This window comes from Psittacula echo, assembly GCF_963264785.1.
Source record: "Psittacula echo genome assembly, chromosome: Z".
NCBI classification, from domain to species: Eukaryota; Metazoa; Chordata; class Aves; order Psittaciformes; family Psittacidae; genus Psittacula; species Psittacula echo.
In genome coordinates this window covers 58,963,816-58,984,038 of record NC_137742.1, presented here as the reverse complement: position 1 = coordinate 58,984,038, position 20,223 = coordinate 58,963,816, and the positions used below count along the sequence as shown (strand labels likewise).

The 20,223-nt window shown below is 39.9% G+C and overlaps 1 protein-coding gene across 7 annotated transcripts in view; it reads left to right on the top strand.

Moving 5' to 3' along the window:
• ELAVL2 (ELAV like RNA binding protein 2) overlaps positions 1-19,883 on the top strand; it is a 52,174-nt gene extending 32,291 nt beyond the window's left edge. For 3 of the 7 annotated variants that reach the window (XM_080637936.1, XM_080637934.1, XM_080637933.1), the window contains 4 exons: positions 12,166-12,319; positions 14,679-14,904; positions 18,432-18,470; positions 18,934-19,883. In XM_080637936.1, coding sequence (XP_080494062.1) covers positions 12,166-12,319; positions 14,679-14,904; positions 18,432-18,470; positions 18,934-19,264 — 750 coding nt within the window. In that variant the 3' untranslated portion in view covers positions 19,265-19,883. The remainder of the gene's footprint in view (positions 1-12,165; positions 12,320-14,678; positions 14,905-18,431; positions 18,471-18,933) is intronic. The other 4 variants (XM_080637937.1, XM_080637935.1, XM_080637939.1 and 1 more) reach the window with 3 other exon arrangements.
• Positions 19,884-20,223: the final 340 nt, after the last annotated feature.

Sequence of the window (20,223 nt, the reverse complement as noted above, 5' to 3'; positions counted from 1 at the left end):
CAACAGCACTGAATGGAGCTGAAAGACGACTGCAAGTGTTGCTTAAAAGCTAAGCCCTATGCAAGTGGGAAAAGCCAACAAAACCAACAAAAACCTGCTTGTTCCTACTGAAATAATTTATGCATCTTTTGGTCCTCTGACCTCCCCATGCTGTTTAAGTAGGATATTGCTTTCTGCATGTCCGGAAGGCTTCAAATGCTAGGCATGGAAATATGTCTGGGTTTGTTTTTTTGTTGTTGTTGGATTTTGTTGTTTTAATCCAAATACTTGTTTTGTGCAAAGAATGGGTTTTGGTTTTTTGTTTGGGTTTTTTTGGGGGGTTGTTTTTTGTTTGTTTGTTTGTTTTGTTTATTTATTGTAAAATATGGCTGCATTTATTTTTGGAATTATGGAAGTCTTTGGGACAAATTGACCTCTATTAAGCTAGTGGCTTACAATTTTTTTTGACACACTAAATATTGACTCTGGGTGTCTTTCATCCATGCATTAATAGTTTTTCCTGAAAGGTTTTAAGGTATTCCAGTGAAGCAATAACTGTAAGCGGCAATGAAAGTTTTGTGCATTTCTATAAGGTGTATCTGTGGAATGAATACTGCAAGAGAGACAGAAGGGATGTGTTTGCCAGTGTCTGTCAGCAGCAGCAGCTCCCTAGACACAGTATATGAAAGTTGAAGTATACTTGTTTCCTTCAGAATAGGGGAAAACTTGTAAAAGGTTCATGTCAACCCCAAAAGCAGGAGAACTGGGGTCTGCTGTTCTGATATTTTGTTCTTGTTCTTATTATTCCTGAGCTGTGTATTAATTCTGTTTACTCTTGACCTCTGAAGTATGAAATGATATGGATTTTTTATTGTAAGTGTCTGAAGCTTGTGATGCTCTTGTTCACTGGTTGGGCATGAGTGGGGACAGAGTGTTCATCAGAATCAGGAATGGACAGAGGAAGGACTTTGAGACTATCTGAAAGTGAAAAGCAGGAAACTAAAAGTGCTTGTGAATGATCTCTTGTTTCTTATCTTTTATTGTACTTTAATTCTTACTTTTAAAAAGGCAGTTGTAGTTACGACTGCAGATTTTATTCTTCTTTCAAAGGCAAAACAAAAAAACCCAGAAGCAAAACACAGAAAAGGAGCACAGTCAAGAGCTAGGAACTGAAGTTCCTAACTGGGTTGAAGTGCAGTTACCATTGGAGAAGAACTAACCAACAGATCTGGTGAATTCTGTATTTCAGTTACTCTCCTCATCCACTCTGTTCTTACAGTAGAGTACCTGTGTTCAGAATTACCTGAAGATTACAGGATTAATTTAAATTCTAATGCAGTTTAGGGCCCATTCTACTAGAAACAATGCAGCTTGGAGCCCATCCATCCTAGTCATCATACCTGTCCTTTCTGATCTTGACCTCTGCAGCAAACAGGCCCTTTTGTCTTCATCAGTGATTATATCAGGAACACAGAAGGAAAGCCAGTTCACACTTACGGTCAATCTCTGTGGACACTTTCCTGTGATCAGGTTTCAAAAGCTGTGAGAGACTACATCTGCAAGGAGACTTCAGTGGAAGTTACCTGCAGAAAGGTCATTCTGTAGTTTTGAGAAACACATCCCTTCTTTTCCCCATCCCAGACACCATACACTATACTGAGTTTGTATTTGTGAGTCTTGGGTGTGGTGTGGTATATTTAGCCCACAGCTCTTTGGCAAACTCTTTACCTAGATAAAATTATGCTAGTTCAAAGGAAGAGCTTTATAAAATAAAGGTACTCCTGTGTAAGCTAGTCATGCTGATGTGAACTACTATGCCAATCAGTAATAACTAAACATTATAGAATCATAGAATGGTTTGGGTTGGAAGGGACCTTAAAAATCCCATTGCCTTGCTGTGACAGGGTCACTTTCCACTACACCGGATTTTATGCCTGCTTTTACAAAAAGCTCATAAAGAAACTGGAGCTTCAGCACTGTTCTAGTCGGGCAGGTGATTTTGACATGGAAATGACTGCCCTAGTCAGTATAGCAATCCTTGTGTGACAGGGTTGTAGAGGATTCATTTTCAAGAGTACAAGTAGCAACTGACATTATTATTCTGTGCTGCAATATCTTGAGACAGTTACTGACTTTACAGTTCCCTTATAAATACATCCTGTTCGTGTAGACTTTACAGAGAAAGCTCTGATACCAGGGCAGTGTATTGGTGAGCCATTTGTCCTTGGAAGAGTAGCTCATCATGATCCCCCACCAGTTACAACTTCATGGCCAGATCTGGTTGTCCCTTCATCTGTTCTGTGCAGGAACAAGCTGTTAGGTGATTTCATTCATGCCCTCAGCTGAACAGATGTGGATCCCATGGCTGACCTCAGGACCACTACTCTAGCACTGTCAGACCTTCCACCCTTCATGAGACATGGACCTTTTCTGGTGGTAGTGCTGAAAAGCTGTTACTTTTGATGTCCATTTTTTGAATGTGGTGCCTATTGCAGGGCAGGCTGTAAAAGCAAAGTATTTGTGGGATATGATTATATTTATTTAATCTACACACACAAGTGCCACTCTAAGTAGTGTATTTTTATAGTTTTACAGAATTGAGTCTAAATTACCTTTACAGAGGGAAGTCTGTTGTGTTTCAAATTTGCTCTGCCCACAGGAATAATCACTGCTGAAAACTTGCACTGAGAACCTAAATTTGAGACAGCATGTACATGTTTAACAAGGCAGTCTTGTATATACTAGAAAAAGTGGCCTTCAAGCTTTATTTGGAATGCCACTATCTTTCATTTGAGGGGAGACAAAGTAAACTTGGTAAGGGTACAGCAACATACCCTGCTGTTTCAGACAGCCTATCACTGGTTAGTAACAGCTGAGACCTGGTCTGTGCTGTGTGCCTTCCCAATATTAATCTGCTTGGTTTGCAGGAAGGTTTAACCCATTTTCATCTGTACAGGCTGGGTGGTGATTTATTTGGACTTTTTGTTGGTTTTTTTTGTGTTGTGGTGGGTTTTTTTTTTGGTTTTGTTTTTTTTTCCTTACTGAAACCATCTTAGAACTGGGTACTATCCACAAGGCAAACAGTGTTCTAAGCTGAAAGTTTACACTGGAAGTTATTGAATGTAAACACATTGAAATACTGATTTTAACACTGAAAGATTTCAAATTTAAAGACTTGTAAGAGTATCTCAAGTAAAGATGTTTGGAATTTAAAATCACTTATTCCTGTAATTCTTGCAGGTAGTGCAAACACTATTTGCCTTCCATACTACCAACAGAGTAGGAGATAAATAAGGTGGAAGTATAGTGCTAAGGTGCCTAAAGGTAGTAGCATACCGTAAGAAACTGAAACACTCAGTTGTAGGGACTGGATCTCTTAATTCTTTTTAGAAAATCCTTTAGTTTAACCCGCTAGCTTTTACAGTTTTGACTTGAAAATTGTAAATCAAATCATCTTGATGCTAGAGAAATTAAATATTAAAGCAGTGGAAATATGTGGATTTAGCAGGGTAATGTTTTCATTTCTAGAAACAAGTTACTTTTCCTGCTAACTGCAGTACAAAGCTTCAGTGAAACTCTTTTTAAATTGGTGTCTCCAGGGTAACTGTGTTCAATATTGTACAGTGTATGTGATCATTAACTATTTAAAACTGTAGGCTTTGTGGCTACTCCTTGACTTGGTGCCGTGAACAATGGTTTTGACATTGCATAACATTAATGCTTATTCAGTGTTCACCTGTTGAAATAGCTGAGGAAGTAATATTTTAGTGCAGCTATTAATTCAGTGCATATGTATATTGTTTGAAGAAACTGAATCTAGAACTGTGGCTGGGTAGTTATTACATGAGCCAACTGATAGGATACAGGTAAGGAGATGAATCTGGAGAATCTTTAAATCTGCATCACAAGTGAAAAAACTGGACTTCAACATCAATGATGAGTAGAAATGGTGTATCCAATACTTCTGGCAAGCTTCTTTTGCATGGGAATTAATTCCCTTATCCAAGTAACAATTTGTGGAGCATTTTTTTCTCTAGTTGTGCTTACATGGGATAATCACAGATAACTAGTAATGTTCTGCCAAAGTAAATTAAACTTCAGTCACACTGGGTTTCTGAAGTTCTGGGTTTCCTTCCTATTTCTTGCCTGGCCAAAACTTCTAGTCCTTGGCAAGATAGATAGAGATAGTGTTTGGATATTGGTAATGAAGTACTGGTTTCATTTTGTATGTTATATCTGTGACTAATATGCCCAGATCCCAGTATGCAACCATTAGGATACAGCAGTCATCACTGTTATACTTTCCACATAAGGTAATCTGTGATTGGCATATGTTACTAGATGTGAAAAATACCGTGTACACTTCAAGAATTCAAAGGCAGTGACACCAAAACTGAACTGGTAATGGCAATGTTTACTGGCTAGAATTTACTGCTTTAACTTACTTGCTTTCTTTAAATTGCATTCAGTATAGGCCTTAACTGCTATGTCCAGCTCTGTTCCAAATGACATTTACCAGCTATGGCATGGGCAGTAGATATCAGTGGATTAGCTGTGACTGTGAAAAAAAGTCATATATTTTTCAGAGGAAAATTGAGAGGAGTTTTGCAGATACTGCTTTATATCTTGACAGATTCTAGTTCTGTAGTGTAAGGTAAACTTGCAGGAAGTTAGCAGACACTTTTTGTGGATTTTGCCCCTTCTGAATGGCCCAGAGTGAGTTTATATCCTTGATATGTGACAGCATGTGTCCAGCAGTGTTAATTCCCCTTTGGAACATGTTATCTATCTTTAACTCCTCTTGGAAGGAATAGGGGGAAAATTACTTTATCCCTGGTTTTATACAAAATCCTTTATCCTGGTGTTGTTACCTTCACTTGATTCAAGTTACTTCCAGACTCTGGGTAGAAGTCTGTTTTGAAGAGTTTCCTCAAGATGTGTTGTTGCGGTATCACAGGATGGCTGAGGTTGCAGGCATGTCTGGGTCCAGCTGGATTTTGAACATCTCCAGGGTTAGCTACAGAACCTGAGTAACTTCTAATGCTTGACCACCCTTTATCATGAGAAGGTGTTTTCTTCTGAATGAAATCTGTACAGAATTCCAAATGAACTTTTCAGTGCTCCAGTTTGTGCACTTTGCCTCTTCCTGTTACTTGATACTACAGAGAAGAGTCTAGCTCCGTCTGTCTTGCTGCATTTGTCAGATTTTTCTGGCTAAGATCCTGTTGAGGTGCCTTTTCTCCAGACTGGGCAGCACCTGATCTGTCAGCCTTTCCTTGCGACATAGATGTTCAGTCCCTTAATAATTTCTGTTGCCCTTTAGTGGACTCTTATCTGGCTTTAAATATCCATGTTATACTGGAGGATCATAGAGCTGACCAGTGCTGAGTAGGGGCGAAGGATAACTACCCTTGACCTGCTGGTAATGCTTCTACTAATGCAGCTTGGGTGGGTGTTGGCTGTTGGCTGTCTTTGTCAAGGGTATGTTCTGTTGGCTTATGATCAGTTTGGTATCTACCAGCACTCCAGGTTGTCTGCCAAGCTGCATTTCAACTAGGCAGCTCCCAGCATGTATTGGTACATGGGATTATTTCTCCCCTCTGAAAGAACTCTGCTTTTCCTGATGTTGAATTTTTTTTGAAGTTCCTGTTTGCCCATTTGTCCAGTCTGTTGAGGTTTCTCTTGATGGCAGTACAACGTTCTGGCCTATTGGCTACTCCAGGTTGTATCATCTGCGAAGTTTCTGAGGGTACATTCTGCCCATCATCCAGGTGATGTTAAGCAATACTGGATCCGGTATTAACAGAGGCCAATATCTAGCCTCCAACTGGACTTCATGCCACTCATCAAAACCCATTGAACCTGGCGGTTCAGCCAGTTTGGTCTACGTCACTGTCCCACTTAACTAGCATGTGCTTCATACTTGTTTAGTGTGTTCTTAAGTACATGTAGGTGTACTTAAATGTGTGCTTTGTAAGGAATATTATTATAGAGAGTGTCAAGTCTTACTGAAGTTGAGACGAACGACATCATGATTATCCACTTGTCTACTAGGGCAGTCATGTCATTATAGAAGACCATTAAGTTGGACAGACATGACTTCACCTTTATAAATCTGTGCTGACTACTTCCAGTAACCTTTTTCTCACTTACGTGAGTGGAGATTTTCATGATCAGTTCCTCAGTCACCTTCTCTCAGGTGGAGTTGAGGCTGACTGGCCTGTAGTTGCCCAGAGAACAGGAGAATCTCTTGCCAGTCCTGGGGATGGGAGATGCTTTTTCCTACTTCTCAGAAACCTCCCCAGTTCCTCATGATCTTTCAAAGACAACCAAGAGTTGCCTTGCCTTACAGTGACATTCATCAGCTCCCTCAGTACTTGTGGATGCAAAATTTCAGGCCGCATGGACTTTGTGCAGTTAACTATTCCTCAGTGTGATCCTGCCCAACTGAGAGTAAGTATTACTTGTTCCAGGATTTCTGTTGTCTCATGGGCCTGGGATTCCTGAAGGTCACTTATACTGGTAGAGACTGAGACAAGGAAACAGTATACTAAGTATTCGGTGTTCTTCCGATGTTCCCTTCGTCAGCAGTGGGTTCACGTTTTCCCCAGTTTTCATTTTGCTGCCAATACATTTGTATAGATCTTGGTTTTGCTGCCCTTCAGATCTCTCACCAAATTCAAATCCAGGTGGGCTTTAGCTTTCATAACCTCATCCATGCATGAATTGACACCATTTATATATTCTTGCTTTCATATCCAGTACAAACTTTTATGTTAAGAGTTTAATCCCTTGTTCACCCAAGCAGCCCCCCACCAATACCTTTGCTTGATTTCCTGCTTCCTAGGATGATTGTTTGGCTTGGAGGTGATCTTTCAGTCACTGGATATGGTGAGCAGGGATATCAGCACGGTTTTCGGACCTATAAATCTGCTCTGGCAGCTTGCTTTGTTAAGAACTATGATATCCACATCTGTGCTACTGGGCTGTCATGTATACATTTTGTGTGGTAGGGCCAGTACAATAGCAAGTAGAATTGCAACCCTGGACTTCAGCAGGGCAAACTTTGGCCTTTTCAAGCAATTGCTAGGGGAAATCCCATGGGCAAGGCTGCTTGAAGGTAAAGGGGCCCAAGATAGTTGGTTGGCATTCAAGGATTGCTTATTCCGAGCTCAAGAGCAGAGCATCCCGACACGTAGGAAGTCAAGGAAGAGGGCCAGGAGACCTGCGTGGCTAAATAAGGAACTGCTGGGTATGCTCAAGTGGAAGAGGAGAGTTTACAGGTCATGGAAGGAGGGGCTGGCCACTCGGGAGGAATATAAGGCTGCTGCTAGAGGATGTAGGAAGGCAGCTAGGATGGCTAAGGCCTCCTTAGAATTAAATCTGGCGAGAGGGGTCAAGGACTGCAGAAAGAGCTTTTTCAAATACATGGCTGATAAAACTAACACCAGAGGCAAGGTTGGCCCACTGGTGAACGGGATGGGTGCCCTAGTGACAGAAGATACAGAGATGGCAGAGTTATTGAATGCTTTCTTTGTCTCTGTCTACTCTGCCGGAGGCAGTCCTGAAGAGCCCTGTACCCCTGAGACCTCAGATGAAGTCAGGTCACTGGAGCAGTTTGCCTTAGTCGATGAGGAATGGGTTAGAGACCAGTTGAGCAATCTGGACATCCATAAATCCATGGGTCCAGATAGGATGCACCCGCGGGTGCTGAGGGAACTGGCGGAAGTCATTGCTAGACCACTCTCCATCATCTTTACCAAGTCTTGGGAAACGGGAGAGGTGCCTGAGGACTGGAGGAAAGCAAATGTCACTCCAGTCTTCAAAAACAGCAAGAAGGAGGACCCGGGTAACTATAGACCGGTCAGCCTCACCTCCATCCCTGGGAAAGTGATGGAGCACCTTATCCTTGATGCCATCTTAAGGCATGTCAAGGATAAGAGGGTTATGAGGGGCAGTCAACATGGCTTTACCAAGGGGAAGTCATGCTTGACCAACCTCCTAGCCTTTTATGAGGAAATAACATTGTGGATGGATGATGGCAGAGCGGTGGATGTGGTCTACCTTGACTTCAGCAAAGCATTTGACACAGTCTCCCACAGCATCCTCATAGCTAAATTGAGGAAGTGTGGTCTGGGTGATCAGGTGGTGAGGTGGACTGCAAACTGGCTGAAGGAGAGAAGCCGGAGAGTTGTAGTCTATGGGGCGGAGTCTAGTTGGAGGCCTGTATCTAGTGGAGTGCCTCAAGGGTCAGTACTGGGACCAGTATTATTAAATATATTCATCAATGATCTAGATGAGGGAATTGAGTGTACCAGCAGCAAGTTTGCTGATGACACTAAGCTGGGAGGAGTGGTTGACACGCCAGAAGGCTGTGCTGCCATCCAGCGAGACCTGGACTGGCTGGAGAGTTGGGCAGGGAGAAACTTGATGAAATATAACAAGGGAAAGTGTAGAGTCCTGCATCTGGGCAGGAACAACCCCAGGTTCCAGTATAGGTTGGGGAACGACCTGTTAGAGAGCAGTGTAGGGGAGAGGGACCTGGGGGTCCTAGTGGACGGCAGGATGACCATGAGCCACCACTGTGCCCTTGTGGCCAAGAAGGCCAATGGCATCCTGGGGTGTATAAGAAGGGGGGTGGTCAGTAGGTCGAGAGAGGTCCTCCTTCCCCTCTACTCTGCCCTGGTGAGACCCCATCTGGAATATTGTGTCCAGTTCTGGGCCCCTCAGTTCAAGAAGGACAGGGACCTGCTGGAGAGAGTCCAGCGCAGGGCAACTAAGATGGTTAAGGGAGTGGAACATCTCCCTTATGAGGAAAGGCTGAGGGAGCTGGGTCTCTATAGTTTGGAGAAGAGGAGACTGAGGGGTGACCTTATTAGTGTATATAAATATATAAAGGGGGAGTGTCACGAGGATGGAGCCAGGCTCTTCTCAGTGGCAAACAATGATAGGACAAGGGGTAATGGGTACAAACTGGAACACAAGAGGTTCCACTTAAACTTGAGAAGAAACTTCTTCTCAGTGAGGGTGACGGAACACTGGAACAGGCTGCCCAGGGGGGTTGTGGAGTCTCCTTCTCTGGAGACATTCAAAACCCGCCTGGACACATTCCTTTGTAACCTCATCTAGGTGTTCCTGCTCTGGCAGGGGGATTGGACTAGATGATCTTTTGAGGTCCCTTCCAATCTCTAACATACTGTGTTACTGTGATAATTTTACCTGTAAAAGAATAGGAAAGTGACTCAAGATACAGAAACTGTTCTAAATATGCATGTATGTAATGTAAGGGTTGAACATACAGAATTTGAAAAAACATTATAGTTTGCAAGTATAGGGCTTTGGCTGCACAGCCGTACACTGGTAGCAGATTTACCACTTTTTAAGGAAAACAAAACAAAAAACAGAACCTTGTTTTTACAAAACTTTGGTGTTAAACCCTTAAGCACAGAACTTGTAAAATCAGCCTCTTGACCCACCTGTGTCAACCTGCTGTACAGCTGGTAGCTAAAACTTGATTCCTCTTCTCTTTCTGACTTGCAAGACTGCTTTCCCCTCAGCTTTATTTCTGTAGTTTTTCTACTGCTGCTTATCGTCCTTGACTTTGCAAAAACTCATATAAGGAAACAGGATGCTTAGTTAAACAAAAATGGCAAAGTAAAATAACAGGAGGGTCTCTCCTGTTTTCCTCTGAAAGAGCTAATGTTGCTGACGAGATCTGTATTTGAGCCTTGAATCTACTCTAGCAAGTTCTAAGAAATCTTAAGAAGCCTTTCCTGAAGGATCTGCTAAATTTCTCATCTACCTTGTGAAAGGCTCTTGGGAATCAAGTATTCTGTCATGCATGAACGTGACTGCTGTTCTCATAACATGTATTATCTGGTCTCTCATTTCCACCAGTTTACAAGATTCCATCATTGCTGTAATTAAAAGTGGTGCTGCAAAGTATATGGACAGATTACTTCCAGTGTTGCAAAATTGCCATAATAACATTTTACTATTGCAGTTCAGATAGTTAAAGAGGCTTCTTGTGGCAGGTTACAAGCACGTAAGTCCTGAACACTCCTGCTGTGTGAATCTAACTCTTAATAGTTGATACTGTCTTCTAGGATTAATCTTACGTAGACTTTCTTAAATGGCAAGAATCAAGGCAAGATGGAATGTCTAACCTTAAAATTCCCAGCTGGTCTACAAAACAAGCTACTGCTTCTGTGCACACTGTATCTTGAAGTAATTGTGAGATATGTCAAAGACATTTTTGAAGGTGGGAGGAGAATTACTTTCTTTTAAAATGCCGATTGTTACATCTGTGACTGCATTTATAGAAGAGGCCCCTGTAACATGGGAAGCTGAGGTAGGATTTACACATAGCAGATTCCTGGTGGAGTGTTTTTGTTGGTTCATTTTTTACACTTTGATCATACACACTGGATCGGTTTTTGTTAAAGGGTCTGTGGCTTTCTACATGGCACTGTCATGATGGTAGTTTTCATGAGCAGTTCTATGGACAGTTCCCTAGTGCACATTTCTAATAATACAAAAAAGTGAGGAGCATGTAGAAGAGGGCTAAGTAATCTTTAGTTCAGTGGGCTCAACTCCAGTGGAAAATAATTCTTCAGTGTGGCTTTACTGCAGTTAAAACAAACTGAATGGAAACTGGGAAATTGTTATTCCTGTTGTAAGGCTGGGCATTGGCAGCTTTTCTGTGGCAATTGAATTGGCACATCTCCAAAAAAAGTTAATTAGGAGAAAAGGCTGAGGTTATCTCCAGCTGCCTGTGTGGGGGATCAGTAGACAAAAACTTTGAACACAGGTTTTTAGCTCCTGTGTGGCTCTTGCATTAGAAGAGCATGGTGCTGTGGCTTGCAGAGGTCTGTGTTGGGTAGTGCATTATCTTGGACAGCTACAAGTTTTGTAGGTCAGGCTTGTTCAGTGAGCTTTGGAAGATCCCTTGCACAAAGCTTCTTGGTAAAAGTTTGAACAATCACAGCACTGTTCAGGGTACTGCTTGTTTAGTCTCCAGGATGCTCTATCTCAATTGCCTCTTGCTGTAGTTCCATAGGAGTCTTAAGAGTTTGCTGATGTGCGTGGAAATAATACAGGCAGAGGATTTGAAAATAAATGTCAAAGTGTTAGGTGAAAGATACATTTACAGAGCTAAGTTCAGCTTTCCAGAGCTGGCTGACCCTGCGTTGCAGGGAGGGAAGGAAAGGAGAAAAATCTGTCTGCTTTTTGAGGCTCATTTTTATCTTTATATTTTCTACAGTTGAAAATCCCAAATAAAGTTTTTTTTCTTGTCCTGTTCCACATGCATGGATATTGTGGTCTAGTCTTCCCTGTAATAAGGATAAAACATTTATATAGACTCTGTGGGAGACAGTGAAATCTTCAAGATACTGTTTCTGTAGCATATGTCTAGGGGTTGAAGAATATAATTGATAATCTTAAAATATTTCTGACTGGCTCTTTGAGGCAGCAAGTAAAAACCTCTGTCCAAAATGACTTGAGAAGCTCACTGTCACTTGGCACTTAGTTTTAAGAAGCATTATTTCTGGTGCAGAAACTGGTAACCTGCTGCTGAGATGAAATGCAAGTTGCATTCCTACTTTTGCCATTCATTTTTAGGCTTATAAAAGCTATGTAGCAGAGTGTCTGGACATAGTGAATGGTAGCATATCATTTGATAGCAAGCTCAACACATGTACAGAGGGCACAGCACTTGAAAAACAGTTGCAAACCTTTAAGAGCTTTTTTGGGCTGTCTGTGATTTTGACCTAGAATCTGAAATCTTTATTCCTTGCATTTTTAAAAAACTTTTAATGATAATTAAAAGGAAAACAGTCTTGGATCTTCCTGAACTTGTCTTTGTAATCTTAAAGTGAGCTAACCAAGAACATTTTTTCCTCATCAAAGCTTGCTGTGTGTGTACCTAGCTTTCCACTTTATTTGAAAGTACTCCTTAAATTACATATGAGTTCATGTAGTCAACTGCTTCTGCACAGTCTGTGTTGCATTCTTTCAGTTTTTTCACAGAAGCCAGCTCCAAAAAGACCCTACTTAACTGGCTTTGCAAGGTAACTTTTTCTGGCTGCCCTTAAAAACATTCCAAACTCTCAGAACAGCTTACACAGTTCTATTTCAACTGTTTAAAAAGTGTTTGATGTCTAGGTTTTTTACTTTTTTCCTAAGGTTTCCTATGCACGACCAAGCTCAGCTTCTATCAGAGACGCAAATTTGTATGTTAGTGGACTTCCAAAAACCATGACCCAGAAGGAACTGGAACAGCTCTTTTCCCATTATGGACGCATTATTACTTCTCGTATTCTGGTTGATCAAGTCTCAGGTAGGTAGGCAGTTTTGCGCTTCCTCTCATTTTTGGACTGGCAGTTTAAAAAATATTTCACCTTTCAGTACAACCATCTTGTCATATATGAAGGGCCAAAAAATTCAAGCCAGAAAATGCAATTTTCTGATGGAGTTGTTTGTAAATATGCATGGACAGAAATAGATTGTGGATTGCACTGGACCAGCTTGAGTAATTTCCACCCTGAAGGTACAGGTTTGAAGCCTCTTTCATGGCTTGTAATAAATTTACAGCTGCTATAATGTTCTTTTCCAAGCTGCTGTGTGAAAATAGTCCCTATGCACCTTAAGAAATGCTTTTAAACACATTTTTATAAAAATAAAATTTCAGGTGCAAATGCAAAGCTAGCTCTCTGAGGCTAGGATGCAAAAAAACTGAACTAGTAATTGCTGTTTTCAGGGTAGCCTCATTAACTTCAGGCACACTAGAAAACATGAACTTTAAGTTCCTCAGGAGCAGTTACGTTCTGTCTTTGAGGAACTAAGCTGTAGCAGATTAGTTGCATTGTTACAGGATGTGTGTTAACCAGTGATTGGGTGTCAGTGACACTGGTTACTTTTCAGACTTGGAAAGTAATGCATGTAATTTTGCTGGATTAAGTGGCAGACGTTGAGGAGCTTTATATTTGCTGCCTCACCTGCTTCCAGCAGGCCTGTTCCAAAAATAAGCAATCAAATGAAATGCCAAGTACATGACGGATGTACTGAATGTGCAAAGCAAAGTACAGAGGAGCTGGGCTCTCAAAATTCTTATCTACAAAAGAAAAAAAAACAACGAAACCCCAGAAAAACCAAACCAAAACCAAACCAGGGCTGTGGGACACAAGAATTAATGTACTCTCGTAATAATAAGCTAGCTTGAATTTTTAATAGCTATACCAATTCAAAGTTGCATGTATTGTGAGTGACAAAGCTTTCAGCTGTAGGAGGTCATAAAGTGTTCAAATGGTCTTACTTTGAAATGGTTGCACATGCCATTGTTTGACATTTGGCTGGCCTGTAGAGGACCTCATATATAGTCCTTTGCAATTCCATTATGTTAACAGAAATCTCAATACTAACACATAATATTTAAAATGTTTTTATAGTGTGAGTTGGTAAAAGTGTAGAGAAGCAGGAAAAGGAAAGCTAATGGCCAAATAGGAACTTCTAGATGCAGTCTTTGTGCAATAAGAAACTTCTTTAAGAGTATGTTTCTATATATTCATGGATAGACATAGGTGGAACTTTACAACGGGGTGAACTAAGTAAATATAATCGAACTTTTAAATATGTAATGTAACTCTTAAGTATCATAAATCCAAGTATGTGCACAGTGGTTCTCTGGCATACAGTGTTACTCAGGTTGAATCTTTCCTCTTCCTTCCTAGTAATTTGGAAAAGCTAGGCTCAAAATGGTATGAATAATAAGCTTGTGATACCAACTGCCATGAGAAATGCAAAATTGGATATTTGCCTCTAAAGCTTTCTTATGCCTGCTTATTGTCATTTTGCTGGTTTAAATTGTCATTATTTATGAACGGAATACATTTCTTGTCATTAATGTCTTTCTCAAGTGAGGACAAGTGAAGTATTGACACTTCAGTGTGTATTTAAGTGTATTTAAGCCACAGTGTAAAGTTTTGAGTTGTGATGTTCTAAGACCTTCCATAAACACTTGCTGATCCCCTTGCATATCATCCTTGACTTTTTCTATACCAAGGAGAAATATATGGCCCAATTAAAGTTTCCTTTAAAAGTAACACCCACAAAAGTATGGTGGTGTGCTGCAATTGAATCTTTTACTTAGAAGTAACCACAGGCTGTGAAAACAGAGCCACAATAACACTATTCCTGCAATTTACATCCTGCAGTCTGTCTTCATCCTCACTGCATATTTGCTCCAAAGGGAATTTCAAGGAGTGCTGCAGGAGAGCATAAGCCATTTCTTGCTACTATGGAGCAGATGACTAAGCTATTTATAGAATTTCTGTGGATTTAGATACTACAGAGTAGCATGAACTGAACAGAGATTACAGTGCAACTGGTTCTACATTCATCTCCATCCCTCTTCCAGTTGCTTTACTTCACAATTACCCTTTGGCTCACTGTTTAAGTTGTCTCCACTGTAATTTCTCTCAACTTTCCAACATTATGTCTTATGTTAGTTAAATTTAAAAGAAAACAAAACAAAAACCAGTGGAAAAGTCTTACTTTGAGCAAAAGCTCAGGTCTAGTAAGCTCAGAATTATTATGTATTCACAGAAACTGGCCATGAGCATAGCAATTGGTTATAAGTGTTAGTTTCTAATTCCAGAGTCTCTGAATTAATTACTACATGCTTCCTTCCCCCTATGCAGGAGCATCAAGGGGTGTAGGGTTTATCCGGTTTGACAAGCGAATTGAAGCAGAAGAAGCCATCAAGGGCTTGAATGGCCAGAAGCCTCCAGGTGCCACAGAGCCCATCACTGTAAAGTTTGCTAACAATCCAAGCCAAAAAACCAATCAGGCCATCCTTTCTCAGCTGTACCATTCTCCAAACAGAAGGTATCCAGCACCTCTGGCTCAGCAGGCTCAACGTTTTAGGTAAGTCAAAAGCATACTTGTGTGCAACTGCTGGAAGCAAGTGTTTTCCACCTTCCTTGCCTTCTGCAGTTGTCTGATTTTTATGTGTGTGAAGTAAGCACATGAAAATGTTGAACTTCAGCTATGCTTCCTACAGCTGAAACCAAAAATTTCATTGTATTGATAGCATTTCAGTATCTAATAAAACTACTTAAACAGATGATGTCTTTTTCTTTTATGCAGTCACTAAATAAAGTCCCTTTTGAAGGTTATTTTTAATTTCTTAGATTATTATGGATTAATGTGCAACTTGATTCAGTTAACATTGACCTAAGCAATTCAGCTTCCTTCTTGGCCATATGGCATGCCACAGCCAGCCTCCTCTTCCCCACTTGCTATCTTTCCTCCCTCTTCTGGCTTTCAGGTTTTTTCTGTAGTTGCCCAAGTCCTGCGTGCCACACTGTCTTCTTTTATTACAGACTTTTGTAATGAAGATCATGCAAATATTTTCTGCATGTCTGTCTTTGCAAATATATGTTCCCATCATGTTGAAGCTACAACCATACAGTTCCTTGTGATATTTAGTGAATTGAAAAGGACAGATGGTGAGAACAAAGTGAAACAAATACTGTATTATCTGCATTCATGAATACCTCAGATTTTTCTCAGTTATTTTGATCATTTCTTCCCACCTTCTACCCCTGGGCTATGTGACTGGATTGTGTTAAACAGTAGTACACTCAAGCATTTTCCATTTTATTTTTCAAGAGACAAAGTCTCTTGACTTTGAGATAGTGTGCTTCAAAGAGAATATACCAAACTTGAAAAGCTCTTCATCAGCTACCCTCAGTTTTAGACATAGCATTCAGATTTTATTGATTGCACTTCTGGCAGGACTTCTGAATTTTTCTTCATCTTTTCAGCCTCATGTGCTGTATCTCACAGGTGTGAAAGTCGGCACTAGAGTAGCCTTTCTGCCTTAAAGGAAGGGAGAACCAATTTCATTATTGATAGATTGGGATAAGAACAGTTTAACGAAAGTTCAATGTAATATTATTACTACTACTAATAAGGGAAATAGCAAGGGGAGAGAATATAAAAGGGAAAAGGAAGAAACCAAACCCACCAGTAAATGCAGGTGATGCACAATACAATTTCTCATCACCTGCTGACCAATACCCAGCCTGACCCAAAATGCCCCCAGCTTCTATACTGAGCAGGATGTGCTGTGGTATGGAATACCCCTTTGGCTAGTTTGGGTCAGGTGTCCTGTCTCTGCTTCCTCCCGGCTCCTGGTGCCCCTCCTCACTGGCAGAGCACAAGACTGAAAAGTCTGTGATCAGGGTGTTACTGAGCAACAACTAAAACAGCCTTGGGTCATCAGCGTTGTTCTCAGACTAAAGCCAAAACACAGCACTGCATTAGCTACTAGGAAGAAAAATAACTCTATCCCAGCTGAAACCTGGAGCATTTAAATTTCATGGGAAAATTGTTATTTTGGGTGTGGCTTTGTTATTGTTGTTTGGGTGTGATTTTCTGTTGTTGTTTGGTTGGTTGTTTTGTTGTTGTGTTGGGTTTTTTTTCTTGAGAAATTAAGTGTAAAGTGATGCCTAAAGCAACCATAATAGATACCGTGATTTGCTCCACTTAAAAGTATAATGGTTCAAAAAGCACTGAGTAGGTACCAGTTCTGTAGTGAACGAGATTAAAATCTTTCTCATTTTATAGATTTCAGGGAAGAGTAAAGTTGAAGTAAAACTGGTCAAAAGGTAAATTGGGTTTGCAGACAAAATTAGATATTTTTCTTCGTATAATTTTCTGGGGAGGGCCTTCACGCATCTGTTTCCGCTCTAAAAGAGGCAGCCTTGCCAAATTTTAAGCTTTTATAGCTATAAAGGCAAATTGTCCCTTGTTTATTTAGTAGTTTGCTTTACTGTTTTTGCAGCATTCCAGTTCTGTTGCTGACTGTGTAGATCAGATTGCACTGATACTTCAGATCCTTCATGTCTTTCACTTGCAAGAGATCTTAGCTGTTGACTTTTCAGACATGATTGCCTGATATACTTGCACTGTCTCTGTAATGGTGGACAGAGACCTGAAAACAGAATTAGCATAAGCTTTAATAATAAAGAACAATAGGGTAAGTAGAGTGCTGCCTTTTTTGTTACTAAGAAAAATCTTGAGCTGGACTTCGAAAAGCAGCTGTATATAACTGTTCCTCAGTTTCTGTAGGATGCGTCTTTAAAAATTTTTGGCGTCTTTAAAAATTGTCCAGTGGATGGCCCTGATAATTTTTCTGGAATATTTTTAAGTCGTCCAAGTAACTAATGAAAACTGTTACGGTTTGATACCATTACTATATTAAGGACTCAGCCCAGTGCTATTACAACAAGGACCTGTAAATGGTGGTGTTTCTGGAACTCTTCACTCTCCTTTCCACACCCAAATATTATCAACATTAGACTTCTGTCACCCACACTAACTCTACTGATAACAGTCAGGCATTTTTTAAATTTCCTTTTCAGGTTTTTAGTGGCTTGCTTTCTTGTCAGCAATTTCCACAAACCCTGCTCACTGCAGAATCATAGTGCTCTGTAGTTTGAGACTTTTACTTGTTTACAAATAAGACCAGGTATTTTTATCTTCAAACTTTTTGTGCACAAATTTAGTTACACTGCTGCAGCACTTGAGTTTGGATTCTGTATGCCAGTAATGGTTATTAAATCCCATAGCTCATTACTGGAGAGAAATCACAGTAAGGAACAGATCTGTAAGGTAACTGTAAGCTACAAATTAAAGTAAGTGTACTTTTTCTTACTGAAACTTATGTTTTGTGGAGTCCTGAAGAGATAAGACTTTCTCTTCACATGCCTAGACTTTCCCAGGAAGAAACCAGAGCTTCTTTAGGGTAGAAATTTTCTTTAAAGACTTCAGGAACAACATTAAGAGGACTGGTAGGCACTCCATGTTCTGAGTATTACCTAGGTAATTACAAAGGGTTGAGTTGTGGTGGCACTCTGCAGTTCAGCAGTTTGGGGGAAGAAACACATGGAGGAAAGTTTAAGGGCTAATAGATGTGTGCATATATATTCTAAAACCACTCTACTCTGGAAGAGAGTAGGAAAACAAATTTTTATTTACAGTTCATAGTCTAACATTTGTTACTGATCCAAAACCCTGAATCTCTCTGCGTATTCATGTCAGTAGACTGTCAGAAGCCTCAGTAAAGTCTTTATCCACAACAAGTTAGTAATTTGGAAAATTTCACCAAGGTGATCACTCTCTAGCGTTATGCTTAAGTAGTGGTACTTAATAGTGGCACTTTTGAGTTGAACTATTTATAATTTTGGATGCTGCACACGAACATCTGTTTTTCATTTGCTAACTGTATCAGGTGTAGTAAGGTACCACAGCTCTTTCAGTGGTGATACTTCCACTTAGCATGAAGTTCTGTGCTGTGCAGGGAACTTGGCAGTAACATATCAAGTTTCCTTAAGACTAAAGGGTGAAAAAGTCTGAAGATTGAACACATGCTAAATGTTTTGCAGGTTGGACAATCTGCTCAATATGGCTTATGGAGTGAAGAGGTAATAAAGGACTACTGGGTTCATAATAACCAAATTATTATTTGGTGTACTTTTACTTTTTCAGTAAGGCTTTTGTTGGATTTTTGCATGTTGAGAGTTCAGATTGTTCATTTTGGTGCATTGTGCATGGAAGAGAGAAACCATTTGTAGCAGATCCCTGGAATTCCTGTTTCAAATGACTTACTAATCCTGACTGGTTTCATAGCATGCTTTTCTTTTGATTTTTCTGTGTTGTTTTATTTCAGACAGACCTAGCACTGTTCCCCTACTTGTGTATAGTATTGTACATAGTATTTGGGGTGTGGGAGAATAAATACTGTAATGTTACCTTATTAGTCTGGCCAGTATGTTCATGCTGAGTAAAGCCCTGTATCATCATCTTTTTTTGTTTTGAAATGTCGTTGGTGGAATTTTCTGTGAACAGCTACTTCATGACTTTGTTTTGTTTTCCTCCGTTCTTCAGTAGGTTTCCTCCAATGACCATTGATGGAATGACCAGTTTGGCTGGAATTAATATCCCTGGACACGCAGGAACTGGATGGTGCATTTTTGTATACAACTTGGCCCCTGATGCTGATGAGAGTATCCTCTGGCAAATGTTTGGACCCTTTGGAGCAGTAACCAATGTGAAAGTCATCCGTGACTTTAACACCAACAAGTGCAAAGGTTTTGGATTTGTGACTATGACAAACTATGATGAGGCAGCTATGGCAATAGCCAGCCTGAATGGATATCGCCTTGGGGACAGAGTATTGCAGGTCTCCTTCAAAACAAACAAAACACACAAAGCCTAACAAGTTATTCTCAGTGCATTAATACATGAAAAACTATACAACAAAGACAGTTTACAAGATGCTTTACGAATTTGTAAATGCCTTTGTTGTATGTCAGTGTGGAAATGGGGATAAAATGACTACTTAGCATCCTAAGAATATGTGAGATTTTTTTATTGCTAATATTTGAATTAAAACTTCTTAAATATCTTTTGTGTTTGAATATTGACAAGAGATACAGGGTTTTTGCCTGTCACAATGCATATTCTATTACCTTCTTTGAAGAAGGTGGACCTTCTGAAATGTTTCAGTTAAAGAAAGAAGTTGTTTTTTGTTGTTTTTTGGTGTGTGTTTTTTTGTTGTTTTTTTTTTTTACATGACTGCCTTCAACCTATGAGTAAATAGTGAGGCTTTGTGATTTATTTTATGTTACTTTTTAATTTGCCTTGTGTTTAATTTACGGTTTAATGCATTACTGTTTTGTTGTTTAGTAAAAGTATTTGAAGTTTACTGTTTATTTATAAAGTTATAAGCAGTATTTATTTTCTAATTATCATTTGGGTTGGGGAGTGGGAACACATTATAAAAAGCTTATTGTAAGAATACTGGAGAACTTTTCATAAAGCAGTACCTTGCCAAAGAGATAAGAGCCTCTTTGATGTGGGTTTAAAAAAGCATCTATTTTTATAAAAAAAAAAAAATAAAAAATTTGGAGAAACTTTTTACTGGTCCTGGAACAAATATTTTGACTTGAATACTTTGAGAAATCTCTTCATATGACACCTAATGAGCTTTCGAAACTTACCAGGAAATTTGCAATTGCTGGGGAAAATTTAGAAAGATTTATGATGTAGAGATACTTTTGAGACCTTTGTGTTAAGACGTAGAGTCAATGGGATGCACTGTTGGTTTCATTTTTGTAATCATCAGTGGAGTCTTTGATCATCCTGGTTATTAAGTGACAGGTGGCTCACATTAAT